This window comes from Centropristis striata, chromosome 21 (assembly GCF_030273125.1).
Source record: "Centropristis striata isolate RG_2023a ecotype Rhode Island chromosome 21, C.striata_1.0, whole genome shotgun sequence".
Classification (NCBI taxonomy): Eukaryota; Metazoa; Chordata; class Actinopteri; order Perciformes; family Serranidae; genus Centropristis; species Centropristis striata.
Genome location: NC_081537.1, coordinates 17,732,053 through 17,758,744, shown reverse-complemented (window position 1 = coordinate 17,758,744; position 26,692 = coordinate 17,732,053). Strand labels below are relative to the sequence as shown.

General features: G+C 38.6%; 3 protein-coding genes across 3 annotated transcripts in view; 1 reads left to right on the top strand and 2 right to left on the bottom strand.

Annotated features, from left to right (window-relative positions):
• The window catches only part of LOC131959348 (cadherin-related family member 1), a 119,816-nt gene that overhangs the window by 22,977 nt on the left and 70,147 nt on the right, over positions 1 to 26,692 (bottom strand). The gene's annotated exons all lie outside the window — the stretch shown is intronic.
• On the bottom strand, positions 53 to 5,360 carry ghitm (growth hormone inducible transmembrane protein). The gene is made up of 9 exons (XM_059324518.1): positions 5,067 to 5,360; positions 4,515 to 4,675; positions 3,626 to 3,716; positions 3,277 to 3,388; positions 3,029 to 3,170; positions 2,339 to 2,447; positions 1,944 to 2,132; positions 816 to 987; positions 53 to 717 (listed from the first exon to the last, which is right to left on the bottom strand). The coding sequence occupies exons 2-9, from the start codon at positions 4,644 to 4,646 to the stop codon at positions 630 to 632; spliced, it is 1,035 nt and encodes a 344-aa protein (XP_059180501.1). The 5' UTR covers positions 4,647 to 4,675; positions 5,067 to 5,360; the 3' UTR covers positions 53 to 629.
• On the top strand, positions 6,649 to 14,524 carry LOC131959349 (carbohydrate sulfotransferase 3-like). The gene is made up of 3 exons (XM_059324517.1): positions 6,649 to 6,911; positions 11,882 to 12,082; positions 12,281 to 14,524. The coding sequence occupies exons 2-3, from the start codon at positions 11,883 to 11,885 to the stop codon at positions 13,506 to 13,508; spliced, it is 1,428 nt and encodes a 475-aa protein (XP_059180500.1). The 5' UTR covers positions 6,649 to 6,911; position 11,882; the 3' UTR covers positions 13,509 to 14,524.

Below are 26,692 nucleotides of genomic sequence, written 5' to 3'. Positions count from 1 at the left end.
GGATTCATCACTGACTTTTCAGATTATTAACAGCAACATCTGACAAAAAACATCACTTTTGAGTTGTTTATTGAGTTATTCCATTCTTCAAATTATCGATTATTTTCTCCAAAATAGTATATGAACTAGTGCCAACCTCTTTTAACCCATCACGGAAGTGCAATATCAGAGAACACTGGAGCAAGTGCACAGTAAATTTACTGTACTATCCAGTCCATGGTTGACGTGTAGCATTTCCGTTGCAAATACCAGATATTGAACTTTTATGAGAAGCAGAAACACCATTAAGTTGAAATAAATAAAAAAAACATAAAGAATACAACAGACATCTGAGGCAGGTGAATAAAGCTGACAGATTTAACCCATCTGTTCACCCCAGGATCAACCAGATACTTCCACAATCGAGGTAAGAGCTCTCTGTGTGTTATCAATATACAATGATTTGTCTCCTTTGCACCGAAGCGTGCAATCCTCATCTTTAGACTCTTGCAAAGAATTTCTCTATAGTTTCCAGTTAGACAAGCCTTGTCACTAAGAGATAACAGACGGTGTATGTTGCTAGTGATAAAATATGATTTTGTTCAGCTCTGTGGAAGGTAAAAATGAAACCAAAGTCAGAATTCTGCTGTTTACTTCCTTCTGCCACCGCCACCGCCAGACAGAATCATCACCAGTCTCATGAAGATGTTCAGTGTGTCCATGTAAATCCCCATACACCTGTAGGATTCAAAATAATGAGATCAATAAGTAGCCTACATGACTAATATAATTCTGCTCAAAACTGCATTTAAACTGTATGTTTTCTGAAGACTTACGCGTTAATGGGGTCATATTTCTGCACACCATAGAGTGGGTGTGTCTCTGCCCTCTTGACGACTTTCTGTGTGTCATAGAGGAGGAACATGCTGAACAGGACTAGGCCTCCGTAGATGGCCACCGAGTACAGGCCGGCTCCGAACGCTGAGGTGGGCGGCAGGAACATTGATCCTGAAAAAAGACACAAAGCCTTGCTGTGAGGCTGAGAAATAGAGATTCAAAGTGATAGCATTCTTACCTAAATAATTAATTCGCACTTTGATCTGATCACTTAAACGACTGTGGCGAGGTGGTCTGGGATGCATTTTCACCTACTGTGTGTTCAGAAATCAAGTGGTCACATTTCTATCCATAGCTACAGCCAAATGAGTTTCTTTATACATTTTTTAAAAGGAGAGGTTGGACACAACTGGTCAGAGTTGTGCTACTATACACCTTTTTAGCTTAGCTTTATCTTTTAATAACTATACTTATGTCAAGGTGTGGATGTTAAAATTCAGTGTAAATGTCATCATATAATGGCAATGTGGTCTAAACTGTGTGAAGAAATGCAAAGTCTTGTGACGCAATATACTAAACAGACATGAAAAAGTATTACTCAGAAAGAGGTTTCATCTCTACACAGTAAAATGTTCTATAACATTGTAGTACTAGAAGTTAAGTTAAATCTAAATACATTTAATGCCTGTGTTGTCATATGTGCTATGATCTAGCTATTTATTTCTATTTAATTTGTATTTTCAACACCAACTTATTTCTGTAGTTTATGCAGATAAATTAATAAACAGACATTCTCCCACCGTGTGACATCAACCAAATTAATTTCCATAAATCAGCTGGATTGGTTGTGTGAAAACTAACACTTTGGGTGTGATTTACTCATCAGATTTGTATCTTTATGCATTTTAATCTTCTGAAGAAGTGAAGTTTCCCATGTGGCACTACAGGGACATAACCAAGAGAAAAACACCTCATACCTGGTGCTTAATTAAGCATTCAATAGTTATTTACAAACCATGTAATTTAACCTGATGACATTTTGCCCACACTTCGATTCTTTTGCCATTCATACGTGTCTGTAATGCACCAGAGAAAGGGTTTATGAGGTGCAACTGCATTATAATTACCAATAGAAGAAGCAAAGACCACTCCGAAGCCAACAGCCAATGGCCCACCCATATTGAGGAACTTCTCACTCGGGGCACACATGGCCACAGTGGACAGACCTCCCACGATTCCTGCAGTGTACCAGGCGGCTCTCATCATCAGAGGCCCTCCCAGGAGAGTGAGGGGGGCGATGACGGCCCCCATCACACCTTATCAATCAAAAAAAGTCGAAAAGAGAAGTGAAAACCACATTCAAAACAAACAACAAAACAGATCTGTGCCATCAGTTCAAATATAACAGCTGTTACTCTGAGCTTGACATGACTGACCTCTGGTGTCCAACTGAGGCAACTACATGACTTAAATCTGAGGACTGAGTGAGAGAACGCAACATTTTTCACATCATCTTACAAACCTGCATGGAGCATCCAAGCAAGGTGTTTGGGCATTGGGCTGTTCTCATATGAAATGGACCTAACCAGCATGCCGGCACCAATCATGGCTGCAAAAGTTGCTCCAATGGCCTGGGTTGAAAAAACATTAATATTAATAACCTGTAAATACACCTTAAAATGTTCATTTGTGTAGGGCTGATTGATTATGGCAGAAATCTCATCCACAAATATTTTGTTCAATATTGAGATCACGATTATTTAACGCGACTACTTGTTGACTTTGAAAACAGCATGCATATATTTAACTTTTTTCTTCTTGTTAAAGCAGTCTTTTTAAAAGTGGAATTTCTTCAACTGAAAAACAAGTAAAAAATAAATAAACAAGATAAATACATTAAATAAATTAGTGCACTTCCACAACCTACTGAGAACTACAAAACATATATTTAATATATAACACATTAAAATAAATTAGACTTATATAAATTAGATAAAATATGTTGTGATGCACTGCCACTATCCAGTAAAAAATCTCCTTAATATATACTCAAGACTTTGGTAAACTATATTTAACAAATTTCAGCCCATAAATCTGCGAAAAACAAGCAACAGTGTACCGCTGTAAAAGGAAGGGCTTCACTGGATTTATAACACAAAACAAAACAAAACAAAACAAGAGCATCATTGATAAGCATCATCATAAATCTTACTAGCCAGGATCCTCTCATCATCAGGCCCATAAGTGCTGGTGTCCTGCTCACTGCTACAGCAGACAAAGCTGTCAGCCCAATACTGCCTGCAAAGTACATGTAGGTGGAGTGGATTCTGTCCTTCACATACTGAGGCCAGATCCTGCACAGAGAGGGAAGAGCCAGATGAATATGGAGCAAACACCTTAAACGAACCTGTGCTTAAAAAGGATGTTTAAGAGCCACTGTTAGAAAAAGCTTTAACTCACACTGCTTTCTCAATGGCACCGATTTCATTGGACATGCCCAGTCCGTAGTAGCACAGAGCTCCAAGGCCAACTGCTGCACCTCCAGCCAGGAATATTCTTCCCATGCTGTCAACTGTGGTCACACAAATTATTACTTTAGACACACTCAGCTAATATAGTTTCTACTGCATGTATTTAAACTTAACTCCTTAAGTGTCACAGGGAAAAGGTTTGATATGTGCTTCAAATGTAAATTTCAGCATGATGACGATTTAAAAAGCCATCAAAGAAAGTTCCAAAGTTCAGAAAGCATGAGTTCATCATGTAATAGTGTATATATAACTAATATATATTGTATAATAGTGATTACTTTTGATGGCTGTGTCTGTTGCTGGCTCAAAAGCTGCTTCCTTGATTGTCTTTCCACGTCGGAAACCAAATCTGGCCTTGGTGGAATAACCCTGTTGAAAGAAAAACAAACTTTACACAAAACTGCAGTTGTTGATATAGTGGCTATGATTTCACACTCAGCCTTGTTATTCAAAACTAGAAACTTTTAGGGAGTAGTGGGGATATAAACCATTGTAGTGAACTTCATATCAACACACACAGTCTAGGTGTTTTGCCTGCATTCTGATTGACACACATTTCCACTGAGAACAGAGTTATGCTAATTCAACTAATAGGGGCAGTGATGGGACAACCAGCATGGCTAAAACATTTAGACCAGCTACAGGACCTCTGAATTGCTGTCAACATTTCTCATTTAATAATGACATTGCCATTTAATCTGTATAACTGGCTGCTGTTTCAGACCCTGTAGGCCCCTTTATGCTCCTACCAACCGCCCAGAAAAAGGCAATTCGTAAAATCTAAGGCATAAAACTTGCTTTACACAAATGCATACATAACAAACATTAAGCATATTTGTTGTTAATGTAGAAAATAATGAAGATGTTGTTTCCTGTCTTTATCAATACTCCATCATACATATATAAGAAGTGTGCTTCCTTGACAAAAAATGTATTTTGTCAAGGAAAGACATTTGGATGTTTTGAGGCTTGAAGTATCATATATGTTTTCTTTGCCTTAAAAGCCCATTATCTGACTTAATCTTGTGTGTATTTCAATATCTGCTATGACTTAAGGTTAATAAGAGTTTCTTCTAACCGAGTCTAGTCTTTTGAGGGATATTATTAGTAGTATGTGTGGTGCTTTCAAGCTTTAATGTCAGCCTGTCGGTCTTAACTTTGCAGTACCTGCTGGGGCCTGAGCAGGGGTGGACAGGCCTTCATGGTCGGTGCTCTCAGGGCTGATGAGCCCTGGGACAGCACAGGACGGAGCCCGGCGAGAGGAAGACTCCTCAGGCATGTTAGCCTAGCCACCAACATGGTTGCAGTATAGTATCCTGTATATCACCCTGAAAGATAAACAGAGCGTTAGGTAACTGACAGTGGTGTGACTTAACATAATGTTTGAACACTTTTGTACACATTAAACAGTAAAGTCATACAGACAGTTAGGGAAAAACACGTTGAAGTACTGTTGCAATAACACTGGGCAGTCTGTGGTGAAAATAAACGTTTATATCATAACTTTTCACATTTAAGCAGTGACGGATATTTAATAATGCCACTTAACGTTAGCTAACACAACATAAGCTAGCTGCGTAACGTCTTAATTCGCGAGAAAGTCTATGGCAACTTCCAGTCATACCATGTTTAGTCTGATCAAATAGATGTACTTTTACCACTAGGAATACATTATCTGATGTATAATGGTTAATCTGAAGAAATGTGCATGGTACGTACCGAGACAGCAATGTTCGTCGTTCACCTTTCTAGAAAGAAGTGCGCAATTTTCTGACGCAATTGTTTTGCAACCTTCGTGAAAATTCTCTGCGTCATCATTAAGCGACTGGTGTGATGGGAGTTGTAGTTCTACGTCAGATTGCATTTCATAACCCTACAATTATTGTAAGGATAGATAACGGTAGATAGTTTATAATTTCCAGAGTTCATTTCCAACGCATGATGATGCAAGACAATATATAAAAGCCGTAATGCTCTTAATGATGTATTAACGAGCTCGTACATATGAAACAAAACAAAAACTGCTACTCCCCCGTTCCCAATTCCCTGCAGCTGTTCACCTGTGGCTTCACTTTGTTACTGGGCAACGTGACTAACTGTGATTATAGGTCTGTACCCTCAGGTCCACATCACTTAACACACACAACAAAAATGACACATCAACAATGAGTTTAAATAAACACATCATATTTTTATGTAAAAAAAAAAAAAAAAGAAGAAGAGAAAAAATCATGATCATAGGAAACAGAATTGTGATAAATAAACTTTAATAATCTAAGATAATGATATATGTACTTTCTTCACCATAAGACTTCACCATGCAGTTTGATAGTTAGTCATTTTTTTAGGGTTTAAAAAAATATTTTTGTTATTACTGATGCAGTACACAGATATTCAAAAACACAAATACATAAAATAATCCTAAAAAACAAACATACAAAAAAGAAACAGATTTGGAACAATTAAACTTTAACAATCTAATATAGTGATAAGGAAAAAAAACAATCTTCTTTAAAGACTCTGAAAGCTTGATATTTTCTTTATTTTTTAGGGTTTAAAACAATGTTATATTATTACCGATGCAGTACATATAAGTAACAACAGATTTGAAGAACTGACCTCTATATGCAAAATCTTAATCTGTAAATAATTACAGCTTTCAAATAAAAAGAGAATACTTTATTTATCCTGCAATGGGAAATGCAGCTGTCACAGCAACTAAAATATAGGTTACAAAGATATGAAAATAAGAATAAAAAATAAGACGTAGGCCTAATATACATGAAATACTTACATGACATAAACACTTACATGAATAAATACTTACACAGTGGAGTAAAAAGTATGTTTACACTTGAAATGTAGCAAAAGTAGGCCTACAATTAGTGAGTAAATTACTTTTTGATTCCGCGTTATAGACCGAATAAGTAAGTATTTTTTAATTTTTGTTTTTTTAATTATATTCATACATGTATGTATTGAGACGCACTTTGTGTTTTTTCCACTAGGTGGAGTGCTTGGCTTTTCTTTTTCTTTCCTACTTTTTTGGCGCTACATCAGTAAAAACTTAAAACTTAAAAATAGGTCAAATAAAAGCAGCAAATAATAATATCAGCCCCAATATTTTTTTCTACAATGTGTTGTACGTGTGTGTAAGTTTGTTTGCAGTCTATTATCACACACAATAAACAGTGCTTCAGTGAGTGGTGGCAGCAGCGCGCCTCCTGCCTGAAGCTCCGCTCCTTTGAGCCAAACTTTCCCATGTGATTCACTGAGTCGCAACTGTTTCACATACTTGTCATTCAGTTCACCGGGCAGCCTGAACCTGCAGCCTCCCCAAACATGAGTCCATCTGATCCACAGGTTCTACTTAATACTGAAACTTGTCGCGCTGCTCCTTCTTCTTCTTCTTCCTTTGGACTGGATTGTCTTTGGTCACACGAGTGAAGTAGTCTTGGGAAGTAATGGGATTAATTTCTATCGGCAGTCGCTGTTTGAGGAAAGGCTGATCTTAACACATGAACCGACGCGGGACGCCTTCACACGCCGCAACTCATCATGATGGTGGGTATGGACAGCGGGCAAACCTTAGAACTTGTAATGATACTTTATAAATAACTGGAAGCTGTAAACTAATAATATCACTTAGGGCTGTTAAGCTTCAGGGGAAAAAACAACATAAAGTATATCATCACTATACGACTGTTGTGGAGCTGTGACACAGTCTGAAGTAAAGTGGGGTTTCCCCCTTTAACTGTCTTCCTATTAAGAAAGCATGACTTCAGTTTGGCCAGTTTGTCCTTTTGACCTTTGAATGCAGCGCATGCTCTCCAGAGACCCTAACCAGCTTTACAGTAAAAAAGTCAGACATTGCTGTCATTAACAGCGAATTTGCTCGCTCAGTCACTGCTCTGTATTCATAGTAATATCATGCATGCAAACTTTTTTTTGACTTGTTCTGCATGACTACTAAATCCAGTGGTGGAAGAAGTATTCAGATCTCTTACTTAAGTTAAAGTACTATTACCACACTGGGAAATTACTCCACTACAAGTAAAAGTCCTGCATTCAAAACCTTACTTAATTAAAGCACAAAAGTATCAACATCAAAAGTACTTGTTATGCAGAATGGCCCAACTCAGACTGTTATATAGGCTATATATATATATTCTAAATATATTATTGGAATATTTTTTTTGAATCATGTATGTCAGCAGCATTATACTGATGTAAAGGGAGAGCTAATTTTGACAACTCAACATACCTTTACGTTGTTTTATTTATTAAAATGCATCATAATTTTAATGTGATCACATTTTTTTTATGTTAAATCTTGACCTAAAAGTAACTAAAGCTGTCAGCAAAATGTACAAAATTTGCCTCTAAAATGTAGTGGAGCAGAAGTATAAAGCTACATAAATGGAAATACTCAAGTACAAGTTAAAAGTTGTATTTATGTACAGTGCTTGAGTAAATGTACTTACTGTTACATTCCAGCACTTACTGTATCAATGTGCAAATCACCACATTGTCCCAAACATCTGTCAACCAGTATGAACTTCGCCTACACTCCAACCATATATTTAAACCTGTGGCCTGCATGCCATACTCTAATCTCCTTTTAGTTTGAGATACTGCTTGTATTTGTCTTCTCCAACAAAGCTTTGGATGAAACTGTTTTTGAGATGTTACCACGGGCTAACTTTCACTGAAATTAATCACCAAATCACTGAATTCAGATGCTACAATACAGTTTATATATAGGTAGGGTGGAAAATAATGAATTCCAGTTACAGTATGTAAAATTTCCTATTATGATATTGATGCGTTTGCTGTATATCATGATTGTAAATTCTATGTATTCTGGAAAGTAAATGTTTACAGATTAAATAAACAGATGCATTACATTAATGCACTGATGATGTGTTTCATATATAACATTTTAGCCCATGCAAACTCAGTAGTAACTAAAGTAAAATAAAACAAAGCAAACACAAATATTAAAAAGATCAATATAGACAAAAGAAAAAAATATACAGGGGCATATTGCTCAATCTTTCTCTGCCATTATTTTGCAAAAGTCTTGTATTTTCAAGCCTTTTTGTATATCTTGATACATTATCCTGTTATTAACATGCCTATAGACTGTAATTCAAGGAGGGTGTAAAAGAAAATCCCTTACCTGTTGTAATAGGATATTATGTGAACATTAACAACACCAAAGCGTACTTGCAGTATGTGAGGTAAAGTGGGTTTCGCTGGGTAGTGTTTAATTTGTCTTCACATACATTAAATAAGAGGCAGCTATTAAACGCATTTGTAGCAAGATGATAAATGGTGAAGTGGCGGTTTTGTTATGAGGAGATGATCAAAAGTGTCATATGCCTCAGTGGTTTGTGAATATTCAACACTGTCAGCTCATGTGTGTGTTTTTTTACTCTATACAGCAGATGCAATAAGCTGAGATAATTGGTGTACATCTAATTTACCATATAAATGACAAAACCTCAGGCCACTTATTTTCTTGATGAATTGTTGATGTGGCGTTCTTTAGTTTATTTTAAATTGCATATAGAGATGATGAAAAACTGCTTAAGTATATAGTCTAGTCTAGTACTCAAGATTTATGTCAAATCAACCTTTTCACAGAATTAAGAGGGGTTTTTTGTGTGTTTGTCTGAATTTTTTCAGGTACAGTCACGGTAGAAAATGAGCATGAATCTGTAATTGCTGCATATGAACATGCATCTACACAATTTACCTCCATGCCAAATTTCAGCCACATCGGGCAACAACTAAGAAGCAACCTCCAGGTCTGAAATTATGCAGCCAGTGCAGAAGTGCCTTAAACCTACACTCTTTCTAATGGCCACCAGAGGGCGACTCCACTGGTGGCAAAAAACAAGTTTAACTGTAAAGAAGTCTAATCTTGATATATCACCTCAGTAAACATTTGTCTTGAGTGAGTTTATTGTCTTAATCTCTAGTTTAAAGTCTTTCTCAATACAGCATGATGTCCATTTTGTTTTTTTGGTCCCATTTAGAGTAAAAGAAACGATAAAGCAGGGTATGCTTTAGGGTGGCTATCTTCTGATTGACAGTTCGCAAACCTTGACCCTTTGTAGTTCATGAAAGTTAATTGTAACATTTTGGCCGCCTAAAATGACATGTTCAACTAAAAGACACTCTAAGGAGTCTGCTGTTCATTTTGAATAACAGATACACCATGCTAATCAATCTCAATAGCTAGTGCTAGTGTTAGCTGACAAATTAGCATCCTCCCACACAGCTTCACCTTTTCTCTAAATATGGTCACAACTCAAAATTCCCAAAGCCAAACTTGAGGCTTCAAAACTGTAGTTCACAATCCAGTGAGTGATGTCACAGTGAGTATGTCCACTTTTTCTATGGTGACAAATATGGCCATCAAAAGGGTGGGGGTATTTCTGTGGAAAGTCCAACTGACCGAGCAAGCTATATCTGCTGGTCACAGCTAATAAACTTCAGAACAAATATGCTGTTCTATAATGGTGGATTTATCTTCTGTTGGTTCACTTTAAAAACTGTGACTGTATTGGTACAATGTTAAATGAAGACTTAAGGGCCGAGTAATTCCCAGTGGTGTAGCCGACTATCTGACCTGTACCACATGACTTGTAACATCAGAGGGTTAGTCACTGACCCTGTGACGTGTGAGTGACCTGTGAGTTTATGTTCTGCAATCTCAGCCCAAAGGAGGTTTGAAGTCACTCCTGTGTAAAGAGACCTTTGTGGTTGTGGCATGCGGCAGGGTAGTGCAAGACAGATCGGACTTTTCTTCCCAGTGAAAACGTGTCTCAGTACGCGAGCTGTTCACCTTTTCATTACATGCGTTCCACGTCAACAGTGCTCTATTGGAGCTGTAAACTTCCCATTCCTTCTAAGAGAATTTCGCAGGCAGTGTCCAACCATTCCCTTGTGTTTATACTGCAGTCGTTTGGACTGGCTTCTGTGCTCAGAACTGGCCCGGGAACAGAGGTCGCAACAGGATGTGAGAACCGGACCTCCAGATGTGTTACACAGAAACTCAAAGAAAATCAGAAAATGATGCTCATGTATCGTCTCTGCTTGTAAAACACACAACCACCTTGCTGTAGTGAGTGAAAAGGTTGCTCTGCTGGCTTGTGGCTGTGCTGATTAATAGCTGCAGTTTCACTAATGTGTTGGCCCTGAGGCTAAGCCAGCAATTATTTAACAGGGATCCATATGAAATCACAGACACACTCAGGAGTCTGTGCAGCACCTGACAGAGCCAATAAACAAAATGTTTTGGCAAACCCAAACATCTGATCCAGGATCTAAAAAGACCAACTGTACACCCTCTGTGTGCCTAATTTCTATCTTGAGCATTTTTGTGGGCACACATCAAACTAACACATTGCCCATTTCCTCAGGGTGGAGACTGTCTCATTTACTCTTGCCGTGTTATTGACCCTTTCACTGGCACACGAGGTGAAGCAGGATTATGCTAAAATCCGAAGATCAGTCAGGGATCGGAGCCAAGATGCCATTACCTTAAAATATCAATCTTTCAGGAATGTGCAAGACGTTCCCAACTAAACATAGGCTTCATTAAATCCAGTCTTATCTTCATTTGACTACCCACTGCCTGCCCTCTACAGAGCAGCCCAAGTACTGAACGGCCTGCAGGCTCAGAGTAGATTTATGGCTCCACGACAACAGGCTTTCCCCTTCAATTTCAGCACTGTGCAGTTATACCTGTTGGCGTCAGGACATGTGTCCCCCCTCAGTGTCTGTCAGTGTTTTAGAAGCACAAAGGCATATTATGGGGAAGCAGAAAGCCATTAGCCTGCCACCAGATGGTCTACTGTATGAGTAGCCCATGTCACTAAGGACTAAACTGCTCTCCTACCTTTGGGAGGTAGGATTGTCACTCTAACCCAGACAACTCTGGAGTTTTAAAGCAAGCAGCTTTGCAGTTGTAGATTTACAGTCTAATTACAAAATTGTGCTTGATTGCAGTCATGTATTTCACTTGTGCTGCCACTGTTTTCTGCAAGGGTTTTTAAATAACTTTAACAAAGACTGACTCATAAATGCAGCCTCCCTTTGTGCACCAGCCTTCTGTCCTGCAGGGTGGGTGGGCATGTTCCTGAAATGCACTGGTGCACTTAAAGATAACAAGGACTTCCTCGTGGGAAGAACTGGCTCAGATTCCAGTCTAACACACTCAGCTATTTTCTATTCTTACCTTCTTGAGATATGATATTTTTGTCTCTGGGCAAATGCTTCCATAGTTGGGTCTGCAGAACAAAAGTACAGTGATGCTGTGCTGTGAAAGGAGAAGTGCTCTGACTCGGCATCACAGTGCAGTTTTACATGTGCAACAACAGACTGTCAACTTCCCCATTTCCACGAGTGGTTAAAACAAATACCTTGATGTGTTTCTACAGAAAGACCAAAGTACTTACTCACTGCCGCACTCAAATGTGCAAAATGTGTAACTGACAGTTTGATGTTCATTTCATTTACAGGATGACACATCGCCTACAACGGGGAATACAAATAACTGGAAGGCTCTTTAAGACGGCGACTCGAGACTTGCAAGATTGGCATAACCCATTAAAGAAGCAGTCTGTAAAAGCATATCCAAGAATGAGGATCAAATACACAATATCCATCGTCTTTTTTGTGGCACTTGTTATCATTGAGAAGGAAAACAACATTATCTCAAGGTAAGTCCATTTCAGTGATCAATGGAGTGCTTTAGTGATTCCCAGCAGGTCTCTGTGTGTTTATCTCTTCCAAGCTCTAAACAGATATTTTACAAAAATCCCTTCAGTTGCAAAAAGTAGCTTCAAATGTTGAGTTGAATAGCATGGCTGTAACTACTTCCTGTGGAAGATAATCTGTGATTCCTCTCCCTTTTTCAGGGTGTCAGATAAGCTTGCATTAAAGCAGACCCCCCAGACCCCTCTACACTTCAGTGGTCTCTCCCACATGCTGCTGAAGCACAATGGCTCCTTTACCTCACTTAACAAGTTGGAAGCTGCCTTCACACTGATGAAGAGGCGTCTGGAAAACTACAACCAGCGCCAGGAGTTGGTGACGAGGGGCAGGAAACATATCCTCCTGTTAGCCACCACCAGAACGGGATCCTCGTTTGTGGGCGAGTTTTTCAACCAGCAGGGCGCCAACATGTTTTACCTGTTTGAGCCGTTATGGCACGTGGAGAAGATGTTGACGCTGGACACCGGCGGCACCAACGCCACAGCGGCAGTCAAGGCGTACCGCGACATACTCCAGCAGCTCTTCAAATGTGACTTCTCCTTGTTGGAAACCTTCATCGACCCCCTCCCTGTGCAACACGTCACCACCGCCCTCTTCCGCAGGGAGTCCAGCAACTCCCTGTGTGAGGAGTCGGTCTGCAGCCCCGTCCTTAAAGGGGTCTTTGAGCGTTATCGCTGCCGGAGCAGACGCTGTGGGCCCCTGAACCTGACCATGGCGTCCGAGTCCTGTCTCCAAAAGGAGCACAGAGTCATCAAGTCAGTGAGGGTGCGGCAGCTGGAGAACCTCCGTCCTCTGGCTGAGGACCCGCGTCTTGACATGAAGTTCATTCAGCTGGTTCGGGATCCTCGGGCTGTGCTCGCCTCACGCATGGTGGCTTTTGCAGCCAAGTACAAGAACTGGAAGCAGTGGGCTATGGGTGGGAACGGGCCCATTGATGATGACGAAGTGAAAAAGCTGAAAGGGAACTGCGACAACATCAGGATGTCCGCTGAGATCGGCCTCAGACAGCCTCCGTGGCTGCGTGGGCGTTACATGCTGGTGCGTTACGAGGACATTGCTCGGTTCCCCATGAGGAAGGCGCTGGAGATGTACAAGTTTACTGGGATCCCGTTCACTCAACAAGTGAAATCTTGGATCCTGAGGAACACCCAGGTCTCCAAAGAGACCAGTGGTGTTTACTCCACACAGAAAAACTCCTCAGAACAAGTAGAGAAATGGAGGTTCAGCTTACCATTCAAAATAGCTCAGGTTGTACAGAGAGTTTGTGGACCAACGCTGAAGCTTTTTGGGTATAAATTTGTAAGCAGTGAAAAAATGTTAACAGATAAGACTATTAGTTTGATTGAGGACAAAGCCTTCAACTTGATATAGACTCACATGAACTCTGATGCAGGAAAAAACAACTTTTTGGAAAACTCTGGAATTACTGATATTTATTAGGGTATATTTTCCTGATACAGAGAGCTTTATATTTTCTGATAGTGTGCTATTTAAAGTTTTCTACTATTTAAAATAGTTTAATGAAGAAAATGTATTGTTTGGTGGGACATTCATATAAAGCTTTTAACCATTGAAGAAAGGGTGAGACTTTACACATAGGTATAGCATGGGGAAAATAGGAAGCTATCTTTGTTTTTGCACTCCGGACTATTTTCTCTGTCCAAACTGTATCTGTGGCTTGTCCCACAAGCCTGTCTAAATTTAATTCCTTAGCAAATATAGCAAAATCCCTAGGAAGATAACTGTTGGCCTATGAATAAGAATGAACTGTTTTAAACTCTTCCAGGAACCTCCATTAGTTATTTTTGTTACTTCTGAGTTAGCAACATACAGCAGGCTGCTTTTACGCCAAAGAAACTTGAAGCAAAATGTTTATGCAAGCCAAAAAAAATTGCTTTATATAGCAATGCTCATGGCAGGAAGAGGAAATACCAGTGTTTATCAGGTAATTTCTATGCATGAGATTAAGAAGTAATGTCCCATGTTAATTTATTTATTTCTTCTTTGCAAAAAGTCATAATGACTCCAGCTCTGAATGTGCTCCACAGGTTCTTTTCCCCTCTGCAGGGAAACTTCTCTTGCACACGTATACTGTAGTTCACTGTACATGCATGTTTGTAATTGGCCAAAGGTTGTTTGAAGTTGTTCTCTGGATTGTAAGGACCCATTCTGTAAAAACAGATGTTTACAGTGCTACTGTTTGCAAACATTCCAACTGCAGCTGGTTTGCAGGATTGTGCGAGGTTTGTCGGCAGGTCTGTCTGTTGACACAAGTCTCTCGGCTGGTGATAAAAAGGGGCCCTGATACTCTGGCCTGCCAGACTGTATGCTGATATTCCAGTCTGTTCCTTTTGCATTTTGTTTGTTGCAATAAACCTTCTTTTACTATAACTGTAAAACATCTCACTTTTGGCATGGGAGTACTGCATCCACAACCATTGTAAAACTGTTATCTTAGTTAACTGACCTTGAAGTTTCACATTCAACTGACATGAGCACAACTTCTCCATTTTCTCACATTTATCTGTTATCTTTTCAATGGTCAAAGAGGTTAAGCAGGGTGAGCATGCATAGAAGCGGATGTGGCAGATTCATGCAAATAACTGATGTGTAAAATAAAAATAAGAAAACACCAGTCAATACAGTACACAGTAAATAGCTCACTATTTTCATGTAGCTTCTTATTTTAATTATTCAGATTTCAGTTTCATTATAGTTATGTGTCCTTGCTAGTTTTAGTTTGGTTTGAGTTTTTCGAAGGGTGTTGTTTTTTATATTTAGTTTTACAGTAGTTTGTTTTTGTTAGGGTGAGATATAATCTCTCAGAAGAATGTAGCAACATAAACATACAAAATACATGGTTGGACAACTGTACAAGAATAGCCATAATTGTTTGTTTTGATTTAGCAATCAACAAGAGTACTTTTTCCACTACTACACTCACACAACCCCAGTTTGGTTTACTACAATATTTAAATCATACAATCCTTTTGTTGTTATTTACGTCTACAAGACTAAAGCATGACCAAAAGCGATTAAATGTGACAGAAATGTGGCATTGTGGGTCAATGACAGAGAAGTTGAGTTTTTCAAAGAGGAGTTTCAGTTCAAGAATTTTTTGCTTTAGTTTCAGTTTAGTTTATGATCATGAGCCTGCACACAATGCAGAAAAACTGCTTGAGTGAAGATGAAGGGAGGGCACAAATGGTAGCAGACAGCGCTCATTTACCCATTCACATACACATTCATACTGGTGGCCGAGGCTATCCTACATCCACCTTCCGATCAGTGGCAACCGCTCGACCATCTGAGCCACAGCCAAGTAGACTCATCAAAAGCGATATACCCCTTATTTGCTCAGTAAGACAAAAAACTCAAGCCTCATAAAAGAGTTCAATACTTCGCTGACACATCTCAAAAAAGACTAAATGTCTTCAGCCATACTCGCTGCTCTGTGAGGTCGTACTTGTGAATGCTAATGTTTAACGTATATATTTTTCAACATATTCACCATCGCCATAATTAAAAACATTTTTTACTAGATGTAAGATCAAGCAAGATCAAAAGTTGTTATTATTATGAGCGACATAAATGTGTGTACCAAATTACAACATCATCATAACAATTCATCTAATAGTTATTAAAGACGCTTGGTTATGAATCTCACTGCATTTCTTGGAAACACCCACCCCATTAAGGTTTGGCATTGACCTCAAGTGGTTAGGTCAGAATGAATCATTGGTCAGGGCATAGGACCTCTCGTGAGCATGCACGTCTGGCCAAACCTAACACTTGAATGCTACGCAGGGTGGGTCTTGTCAAGACAAGCAATAGGATTCACAATTAATTCATAAAACCACCAAAATCAATGTTATGGTGGCACTAAATGAAAAGTCAAGGAATCACCAGAGTCAGTAGGAGTCATCCTTCGGGAATCTTGAATATCTTCACCAAACATCAAATCGATCCAACAGTTCTCGAGACATTTCACTAAAAAACTAAAATGTCAACCTCATGGTGACGCTACAGGAAAATGTAGGGGATTACCAAAGACAGTGGAATTCATCCTTCAGGGACCATGAATATAAGTACCAAATGTTGTAGCAGTTCCAGTATTTGATTTGGACGTTTCAGCCTGGACTCTGGACACCTGGCTAGAAAACAAACAAAAAAATCACAAATATAGCTTTTGTTGCAGGTGTTCTGGACGGTAAGGACAAGCAAGTAAAGGGTAAAACTAGAAAATAAGTAGTTTGTACAATGTGTTGTATGACATTGGAACCCAAAGCCCCCCCTCCCCATAAAACCAGACATAAAACTTCTGATAGAGTATACTGGCACATTAAGCTCTTTCTGTTATTTGGACCATTGCCAGTGAGACTTTACGGCTGTTTCACATTTATTTGTGTCTTCGTGCAAAGACAGAATTCTATAAAAGAAGCATTCACAGTTAATTTCATATTTAAAATAATTCCAAGCCTCCATACTTCCTGTCTGAGTGGTTGATTGCAGTGTCTGTTTTTTTTTTTTGTTCTATCGAAGCCAAATGTTTCAGTTTTCTGCACACTGACAAGTGTGCCTCTAAGCAGGCAAGAAGGAAGGATACTGTGGAGGCACACTGACTTGACTTCCAGTGTGTTTACCACTGTGGGCCCGGCTATTTACGTCTCCAAACCTAGTAATTACCAACTTTACATATAATGTGGTCCAAGTCATTTTGGTCCACCTGACCCCACCCGCTTACAGAAACCCAGGGAGGCAGTCGTTTATACAGTCTTTCTGCCTCAGTCACTCTCTTTTACACAAAAAAGTGACTTTTTTTGTTTATTAATTCGCTCATCTGGGCTCTCACACATTGCTACGCAAAGCCACATTAGAGCCCTTGAAGTACATTCACTCATATCAACAGATCATTATCTGGTTAGTTTGGGCTGCTTGTTCTATTTTAATAAAAAGTGTTGCCAGGTCTGCAGCTTCTAAAAAGTCCAAACCTAATGAGAAGAGGTTGAGCATTCATAAACTCTTATATTGGAGTGGCTTTATGTGGGACGTGTGGAGGGTGGAGTAACAGTATGGTTGGAGCAAATATAGAATAACCACTTTCCACTGAATTAAAGCGTTCTCACCCCCCTCTGCAGTAAAATGAGGGCACTTAGGTAACCCCACCCTCCCACTCTGTTATATGGTGCCCTGCCACATCAACCATGAGGGGTTTTAAATATGCAAAACAGCCTGAGCAGAGGATCTAAATGATACCTTGCTGTAAGATCTGTGATAAACAGACACAAAATTGAGTTAATTCAGACGTGTCTCACAGCTATGCATAAAACTCGTGCTGTTGCAGGCGATAATGATGGCTGAGGAGGACACATAAATCTAAATACGCAGTAAACGATCTCACACCGAGGAATGCAATTCATAAAACTCAGGTTGTTGCATGTGATAATGAGCGACTGTGCCAGGAGTGAGCGCAGAATTTCAATGCACAAAACTCACAGCATTCAAGTGATGAGTGATGAGGAGACAAATTAAGCAGTTTTCATCTGCTACATAAAACTGGGGCATTGGAAATGTCGCTATTATTGAGTTTTCTCTCATCTTTGACCATTTCCCAACTATACATAAAATCCATACATGCAGTTTTCCAGTGTATCAGCAGAAACTGCATAAAGCTCTGCGGCAGACTTTGCATAGGAAGCACTTCTTGTACAATATCATGCTGCTTCAAATAAAATGCAGGCAATAAAGCCTGTTTTTCACAGCCATTTATTGACACTGGATCAAATGTCACAGGAACTGTCTCGCTGTTATTAAAGCCAGACATTTTTATAATTTTGAGCTTAAACAGGAAATGGTAACCTGGGGATTTATGAGTGCTGTTATTTTTCTTTTTTTCATATACAGCCCATAGACAGACATCAAAGATCTGATGCGGTTTGGATTCCCTGCCACAGCTGCACTGATGTGTTTAACGTCAACATACTTTATAAAAGCAGTGTATAGATGAGTACGGACACCAGTTTAGCAACACAAACTTACCAATGACTTATACCAAAATCTTATCTCCATCTACGACCTGTATGTTTATCCCTATTGTTTGTGTCTAATCATCTTTGAGGGGGAAGTCAGCGACTGCTTCATTGTGATGTGTCACTGTGTGACCTTTGAAATCACTATTTGGCAACTGATTCATATCATGTCTAACTGAACTATTGAGTAACACATTAGTCTAGTTAAGCTGTGGTCACGCAAACAGGAATTCAAACACAAAGGGGTGAATCTTTGCATCCTGAGACTTTTAGCTCTGAGCAAGATTTGGTTTTAGGCCCCCTCTTATTGTGTTGCCACTTCACATGCCATTGAACTAACCTGTGCATTGTAATAATTTAAGCACAAATAATGTACAAATAGGCATGAAAAAACTTAAGAGGGTCATATTAGCTGCAACACATTCTTTAAATAAAAGTATATTACTATTATAAATACTATTATAGTAGTATTTTATATTACCCCCTTATCCCATGAATGGTCTCCCATGAAAGCTAGTGCTTGATTTGTAGTGGACAGTAACCTGATCACTTAGCCGACAAAAGCTGTCTGTCTCTGAGCTTTTGGTTTTGTCACTAATTGTTGGGCCGAAATTACAAATGCGAGTTCTCCAGCAAGGTGGGAGAGTATGCATATATTGTGGCACACACGCAGACCTACAAGAAGTCAGCTGATCAGATTATCTTAAAAATGAAGTATATACAAGTAGTTTGTAAACCAGAGTGTTCTTGCTTGCTTCTTGCTTCTAGCGTTTCTGCGGCCTACAGCATCTTTGAAGTGTCTCTGCAGTGGCCAGGGTCTCCACAGATTCAAGTGTCTCTGCAGCCTCAGGTGCATTTGCAGCCTCCAGTGTCTGCAGCCTCCAGTGTCTCTGCAGCCTTCAGTGTCTCTGCAGCCTCTAGTGTGCAGCCTCTAGGGTTTTTGCAGCCTCCAGGGTCTCTACAGCTTCAAGTGTCTCCGCACCCTCAAGCATCTCTGCACCCTCCAGGGCATCTGTTCCCTTCTGTCTCTCTGCAGCCTACAGTGTCTCCGTACCAAGGAATTTTCCATTTGTTTATACTCTAGTTTTCAGTGCATTTGCTAGGTTTAATTTTGTTTTTTTCAGAAAGGTTTTGTTTTTATATTTTATATATATCTACAATTTTAATGTTAAAGTTGTTTTAGGTTTTCTGATGATGCTACATTCATTTATAGGTTCCTTGAAGGCAACAAGGAACCTGCAGTAGGAAATAAACAGGGACACTTGGAACTGGTGCCCTTTATGTTTTTAACTTCCCTCAGACTGCCAGAGTCCACCACTGGTCACTCAATAGGTTATGCTTTTAAAGTCTACAATTTTTTGAGGACTGAGGAAGATTTTAAATTTATTTGTAAAAAAGACACATAACTCCTCTATTGTGGCTGACCACACCTAAATAAGCCTTTGTCAGAACGGAAATGGATGCCCATTTTCTCTGGATTTAGATCCAGCAAAACATGTGAAAAGTGCCCTCGCGATGTGGTCAGAGGCTCAAGCTGTCTGACCAGTACAACCACCAAAATGTATAAAGACACGAAATAACAATAATTGTGATGACTGTGGTAGCTTAAAAATGCAGTAACTAGAATTCATCCTTACAATAAAGTCTAGACTTTCTCTCAGAGGTGTTTGCCAAAATTGTGCTGTTAAAAAGAATCTGAAAATACTGCTTCTTAAGAAAAAAGTCTCTAACAAGAATAAAAGGAGAAACTAATTTCGCAAATGCGTTTTGTCTATTTTGTGTTTGAATTGTGTTAATGTTTTTCTGGTTGAATGCCCCTTTGTCCGAGTATAAAAGGGCATGTGACATGTGATAAACACCAGGGACTTTCTACCCAAATACGAGTCATCTTTCAATTCCCTACTTGGTTTTCTCTTGGTTTGCATTTGTTTTCACTGGAACACACTTTATCATTTTGATTCTGAGCTCAGTGTTTATGTACAGCACTGCCAACCCCTTCACCCAGCCCCACAAGAAAACATAAAGCATTACTCCTACTCTAAAATTAGATATCTTTTCTAGTTTAAAATAACATGGAAGTTTCATGGTTTTAGGAACCTAGCGTGGCATTTAGTTGCAGTCAGCACGCTGTAGTGCAAACAAAGGCTTTGTGGGTGAGGGGACAGATTGAGTAAACACTTGGGGTAAGGTCAGCAGGTGGTGCAAAGAAAGCAAGATGACAAAGTGCTGCTCTGAATCCCAGTGAATAGGTGTCATTCCTGTGTTTACTTTCTTTTTCTTCAATGAGGAAATACACTTACGAACGCGGATTTCAAAACCAGACTTCCCTCCCGAAACTATTCAAAGCCACAAAATGAATGTCTGCCATGACAGAAAAACATTTACAATGTTCTGCATTCTTGAGCTTGTTGGGGTTATTTTTGTCTTTGTTTCTTTAGGTCTGAGAGAAGCTGACCAGAGCCGTGAACATCATGCCAAAAAGAGTGTGTAGGGACATTTACATTACTGGATGCTATGTATAGAAAACACAGAAAACTACAACAACCAAAAGCAAGTAGAATTTGTGTTTTGTATTTGCTTAAAACTTTTTCTTAAACATCAATATCACATACAAAACAGGACCATTTCCTAAACACACAAAATGTAATTTTCCGCCACTAGAGGTCTCTCATTCAAAACGATAACAGAAGACAGAGTTAGGTGATGTCTTGAAGTAGCATGGGATCATGGGAGTTGTTGTCTTTGCTTTGATTCCTTCATTGTTCATCATTCTGAAGGTTTAAACCATGAGCCCAATTATCCACCGAGGGCTTCTCCTCTCCAAAACAAACTGATTAAAACCAGAAAATCACCTAACAAAGCAGTTCAATGTTAAAAATCTGTGTTTCTCCTCAACTCTTTGATTGGACACTGGACATTCTGAAAACTTAAGATCCAGAAGTTCAGAGAATAAAATGCTTCATCGGGTTAAAATATATAGTTAAAAAACACAAGTGCATTGTAAAAATGTGGCTAAAAACTGGATAAAAATTGAATTAATGATGCATGCGTAAAGGGATATGACTGAAAAGTAAAACCAAATGAAACAGACCATTACTGTGAATAAAATGAAAGATTTCTGAATGTTTTAAAATTGTTAATAATATATATATATATATACATATATATATATATAAAATAGGTCTCGTAGCTTTTAATGTCTAGACATTTTACTGCAGACAAGTTCCTCATTATACCTTTCAGTGACCGTGTTGTGTGTTAAAACAGGCTTACTGTAGGTTTCTCGAGTACAAGATGTGCCACCGTTTGCATTTTGAATGAAGGGTTGTGAAAGAGCTGTTTCCTCAGCCAGATCTGGTGGGCATAACACAAAGCGTCAGTCTTCCCTCACATCAATACCTCCTTTTGTGTCAGCACCAAGCCAGAGCGAAGAGGTCTTTAAAAAAATTTAGAACTACTGAATGGGTCGCTCCATTTGTCCCACTCTGCTGGCTTTGTTCCAAATACAGAGTAAGTGCCTTTCTAGTGCCACTATTAGTCACAATAAAACAGGCATTACAGTTTAGGGCTAAAAAGAGGCAGAAGGAGCAGGGGTGGCTAATGGGAAACATTAAGCATCGATAGCGAACGTCTCCATTTCCCATAAGACGCGGCGCTGATGCATTTAACAATTATAGATTAATCTCCAGCCTCAACTGTGTAATGACAGACCTTTTCCTTTTTGATGCAACACATGCCATGTGAGCACCAACCATGTGATGCTGCTGCATGCTTGCCACTAATGAAAGGATACAACAATGATGCAGAGAGATGTTTGCACAGCAGACCAGAATGACCACCGGAAGCAGACAGCGAGAATCCATTTTTACATGCAGGAAATGACGGCGGAGAAACTGAACCGCAGCTGTTCGAAAAATCAGATTGTGGCTGTTCATTCCCACCTTTCTGGGAAGTTTTCTTCTTAAAGGAGAAACAAAGAATCATTTGTGTTACTCAAAGTGCGTTATGCACCACTAACCGAGGAATGGAGACGGGTTATTTTGAGTATAACTTGAACAATAATTACAGGCTGCGGCGCCCTATTGTGGGATTCAGAATATGGAGTTGTCATAGCAAACATTAAATAGATTTTTTTATATTTATTATACTGTGATAATTTTAATATGGGTCAGTGACAAAAATAGAGCTATGTGCTGTATTAATGATATGCTTATGTCCACATTTGACCACAAACCACAGTGCTAAAATAACTGAACGCACCCCTGTCCAGCGTGCCACGCCACTGCAGGCCAGCATGTAACTCATAAAGGAACAAAATGAGGATCATATGGTTATTTGTCAAGTTTAATGTTACTAACAAGTCACTTAAAAAGCTATTTAGATAGTTGTAAGTAATGATGAAAAGGAATCAAACCACCTACAGTATGGCTTACATTTTTGGGCAGGTATTTCCTAACAGTAGATCTATAAATAGAGAGTCAGACAATGAAACTCTTCATGGTTCCTTTCGTCCTTCTCAGCCCACTTTAAATATACACTGTATAAAACTGTGAGAGGAATCAACACGACAGAAAACAAGTCAGCCCTTTCCACAGTGGCCGCTCGCTTTCTTTCTTTGACTGGATCAGCAGGAAGGGAGCATTTTCATATCTCTGCCCCGGCCTTTTCTCCTACACAAAGCTGCTCTATTTCTAGTGCACAATGCTGTGGTCTTATGTAGTTGGTGGGTGCAGATAAAGTAAAATTCCCCTCTGAGAAAAACATGTTTTTTTAAGAGGCAGACGCAGCAAAGAGCTAAAATTTCATTTTCTCTTTTATGCAAGATTTTGTTACACTTTTTATGATACCCACATCTATAATCCATTCTAAACATACTTATAATTTGTTATAAACAGACTTTAGCACTGTATACTTAAAATTATAAGCACACGTAAATAATTATGATGCTTTCTAACAATAACTACAACACATGTTACAGCATTTTATAATGATTTATCAGCTCAAGTATGAAAATACTTCATAATTGCTATCACTAACTTACTTTTTTGTTTTTGCAAGGCTCATAATGTATTATAACTCTCATAGTTGCAACGCATTATAATATTTTTGTCAAATGCATTATATTATGAGTTGGGAGAGAGTTTTCTTTTTTTTTTAGGATTAATTAAAATTTACATTTCCGTCATTCAATTGTGTCAAATTATCCTCAATTTCTGTCATGCCTCTGTAAACAGCTACATTAACTTGACTACATTTTTGTTTGTTGTTTTGCATATATTTATTTTGTTTTGTTTAATTTATTTTTCCCTTTGTGGTGTTAGTACTTTAACAATGACCACTTATGGCGACCTATAACCAGATTTATATTTGCATATAAGTGTGATCGCAATGGATTGTAAATGTATTATAATGCATTAAAATTATGAGAATTATAAAACATTTAATCCTTGCAAGAAAAAATGTAACTGGGTGACCCTTAGTTATGACAGACTAAGACACTTGACCTTATAAGTAATTAAAAATGCTTTAAAATGTTATGACTATTGCTATAAAGCATTATGAATATTTTTGCTTGATAACTTTAATTATATAGTGTTATAAGCAGATTGTAACACTCTGTTACTCTGCTACTGCTAAAATGCATTATAAAAATGGGCGTTACAGAAAGTGTCTTGAAAAACGAGGTCCCCTCCTAAAGGGATACATGCAATACTGCATGTTTTCACATTGCTGCCATCCCAACCCGCCTATCTTTGTCTGTCTTTGTTACATATTTAGCACATATCATGAAAGAGACAAAGAGACATCCTGAGAATCCCTCAGAGGAACCTTTGCTTATCCATACCCTACAAAAGCAAAGTAAAGAAGCAGTTTCTTGTTGCTGTCCACCTGTGTGTCCTATTGAGGAGAGTTTCAGGTGTGCATACTTTTAAACAAAGAACAGAGAGTACAGAGAGTTCTGTTTTACAGTACAGAAGCAGGGCAAAGTGGATGGGTGCTGCACATACCACACAGGACAACAACCACTGGCCTCAGAGTGACGCCCCCTGCAGCTACAAAAACATCTGCGTGGCACTGGAATATGCAGAACAGGTGGTTAGGCTGAGACCCTTCATTAATGCCTGATGACAGATGAGCACTAGTGACTGGGCTGAAAGTGCTTCTCTTCTTATGACTCAAAATGAATGTTTCTGTGGTAAACAGTTAAGGACTTTTTTTAAATTATTAAATCTGTTAGCATTATATGTATTTATTTCAGCACAGGCTGACCATTGAGTCTACATTTTACATGACATTAATTTGGATTTTAACTTTAGCAATGTACATTTCCACCCAATGCAGAGTGCAAATCAGTGGTGGGAGACGTATTCAGATCCCTTACTTAAGTAAAAGTACAAATACCACACTGCAGAATTACTCCACTACAAGTAAAAGTCCTGTATTCAAAATTTACTTCAGTAAAACTACAAAAGTATCAGCATTAAAATGTGGTTTAAGTATCAAAAGTAAAACTTCTCAATATGCACAATGTCCCCACTCAGATTGTTTTATATATTCCTAATATATTATTGTATTTTTATCATAATTGATGCATGTATGTTAGCAGCATTTGACTGTTTCTAACTACTTAATATGATTTTATGTGGATTCATTTATAAACATGGGAAATCATTTTAAATTGATCATATTTTTCATGTTAAATCTTGACCTGAAAAGTAACTTATTATTAACACTTTATTTAAACTCGTAAAATAGAAATTCAAAACAGATAAGGACCCAATATGACCAAAATGACCCAAGCTAAAAACAGTTGCAGGAAAGTCTGCAATCAAGCTACGAAATTGACAAAATGTAATGGGCGTGTTTTTCCTCAGCGTAAATTGAAGATTATTCCAGGTAGCAGTGGTGTTAAAAAAACAAAAAACGGCTGACTTCCCAAGTTCAGTCAGCACATGGGGAACTGTAAGAGTAAAGCAATCGCTTGATCATGTCAAATAGTGTCCATAATTCCAATCAAGCGGTCTTGTTAAGTAACTAAAGCTGGCAGCTAAATGTAGTGGACTAAAAGTATAAAGTTGTACAAGTACCTCAAAATTGAACTTATTTGAGTAAATGTACTTAGTTACATTCCACCACTGATGCAGACACACTTATCTGACACATGTTGTGGATCAGTTTCTTGCTCAAGGACACTTCGGCATGCAGACAGAAGCAGCAAAGGATCAAAGCACCAACCCGATAAATGGCTAACTCCCTGTAACACCTGAGCTACAGCTGCCTCTTCTCTCCTCTCCCTTCTTTCAGCCACCTTGGTACTTTGCTAGTTTGTGCAGGAAGGGGCCCCTCTGAAGGGGAGAGGCACACCTCTCTTTACTTTTCCAAGGGCAGGAGTTTAACTTTGAAGGCGACGGAACACCTAGTTTCTTGTATTCAGCATTTGGGAATTCAGTACAGTTAATTGGTGGTAAAAACACAGACTTAGAGTGACCTTTATCCGGGTTTTACATAACCAGTATTAGTGAAATGCACTATACAAAGTAGGATCACAACATGTGAGATTCTTATAATAATCTTCTTCTATTTCTTTCAAATGTATAAGAATTTACTGTGACTTTATTGCATGTAATGAATACAATAAATGTGGAAATTTGAGCTAAACCCAAACTAAGTGGGCCTCTCGCAGAGCTCGTAAATGTTTCTCACAGGCAGATAAGTCAGTTCCCATGCTCGACCTTGACTTTTCTCTTTCACAGATGCTGCTAATCAAATCTCAGGCCGACTGACTGACTGTAACCCGGCGGCTGATAATCTGATGGCAGCAGTAACTACGGCTCCGGGGCCCCTCCAGCTGGGTCACACAGCTGATGTTTGGCTAAAAGAAACATAATGTGATAGCAGTGACTGGAGCAATGTTTGCAAACACAAAAAAGTCAATTATTTACCAGCCTAAAACCTGTTGTGGTTTCACATCTGTACAAGTGCTGATGCAACAAACCACAAATCGTCAATGCTCTCTAACTAACTTGGTAATTAGTAATCATGAGAAATGTATCAATTACCAATTTGGTATCATATAAAGTGAATGTCTTTATGGACTGTGCATCAATGTTGCACTGATATGATTGTGCAAAGCTATTCAGAATTATTTATTGTTAAACAAAAATATTAAGGAATATTATAGACATTATTAAATAAAAATAAATCAATAGTTATATGACACAATCATTAAACCCCCCTTAAGTGATTGTTCTCTGCATTATATGCTCTAAAAAAAAAAAGATCAAATATCAACAAACATCTGACAACATAACAATAAATTGGTCAGCCATTACATCTGATGGGCTGTACTACAATACAATATAATATGATACAATAAAAGATAATATAATGTATATAATATACAATCACATCATATCATGTAATATAACATACAATAAATATGGACAAAGAGAACAAAAGAACAGTTTTGCATGCAGGTTTCTGCATGCAAAACATTACAAAATAAAATAATATAATAATATATAT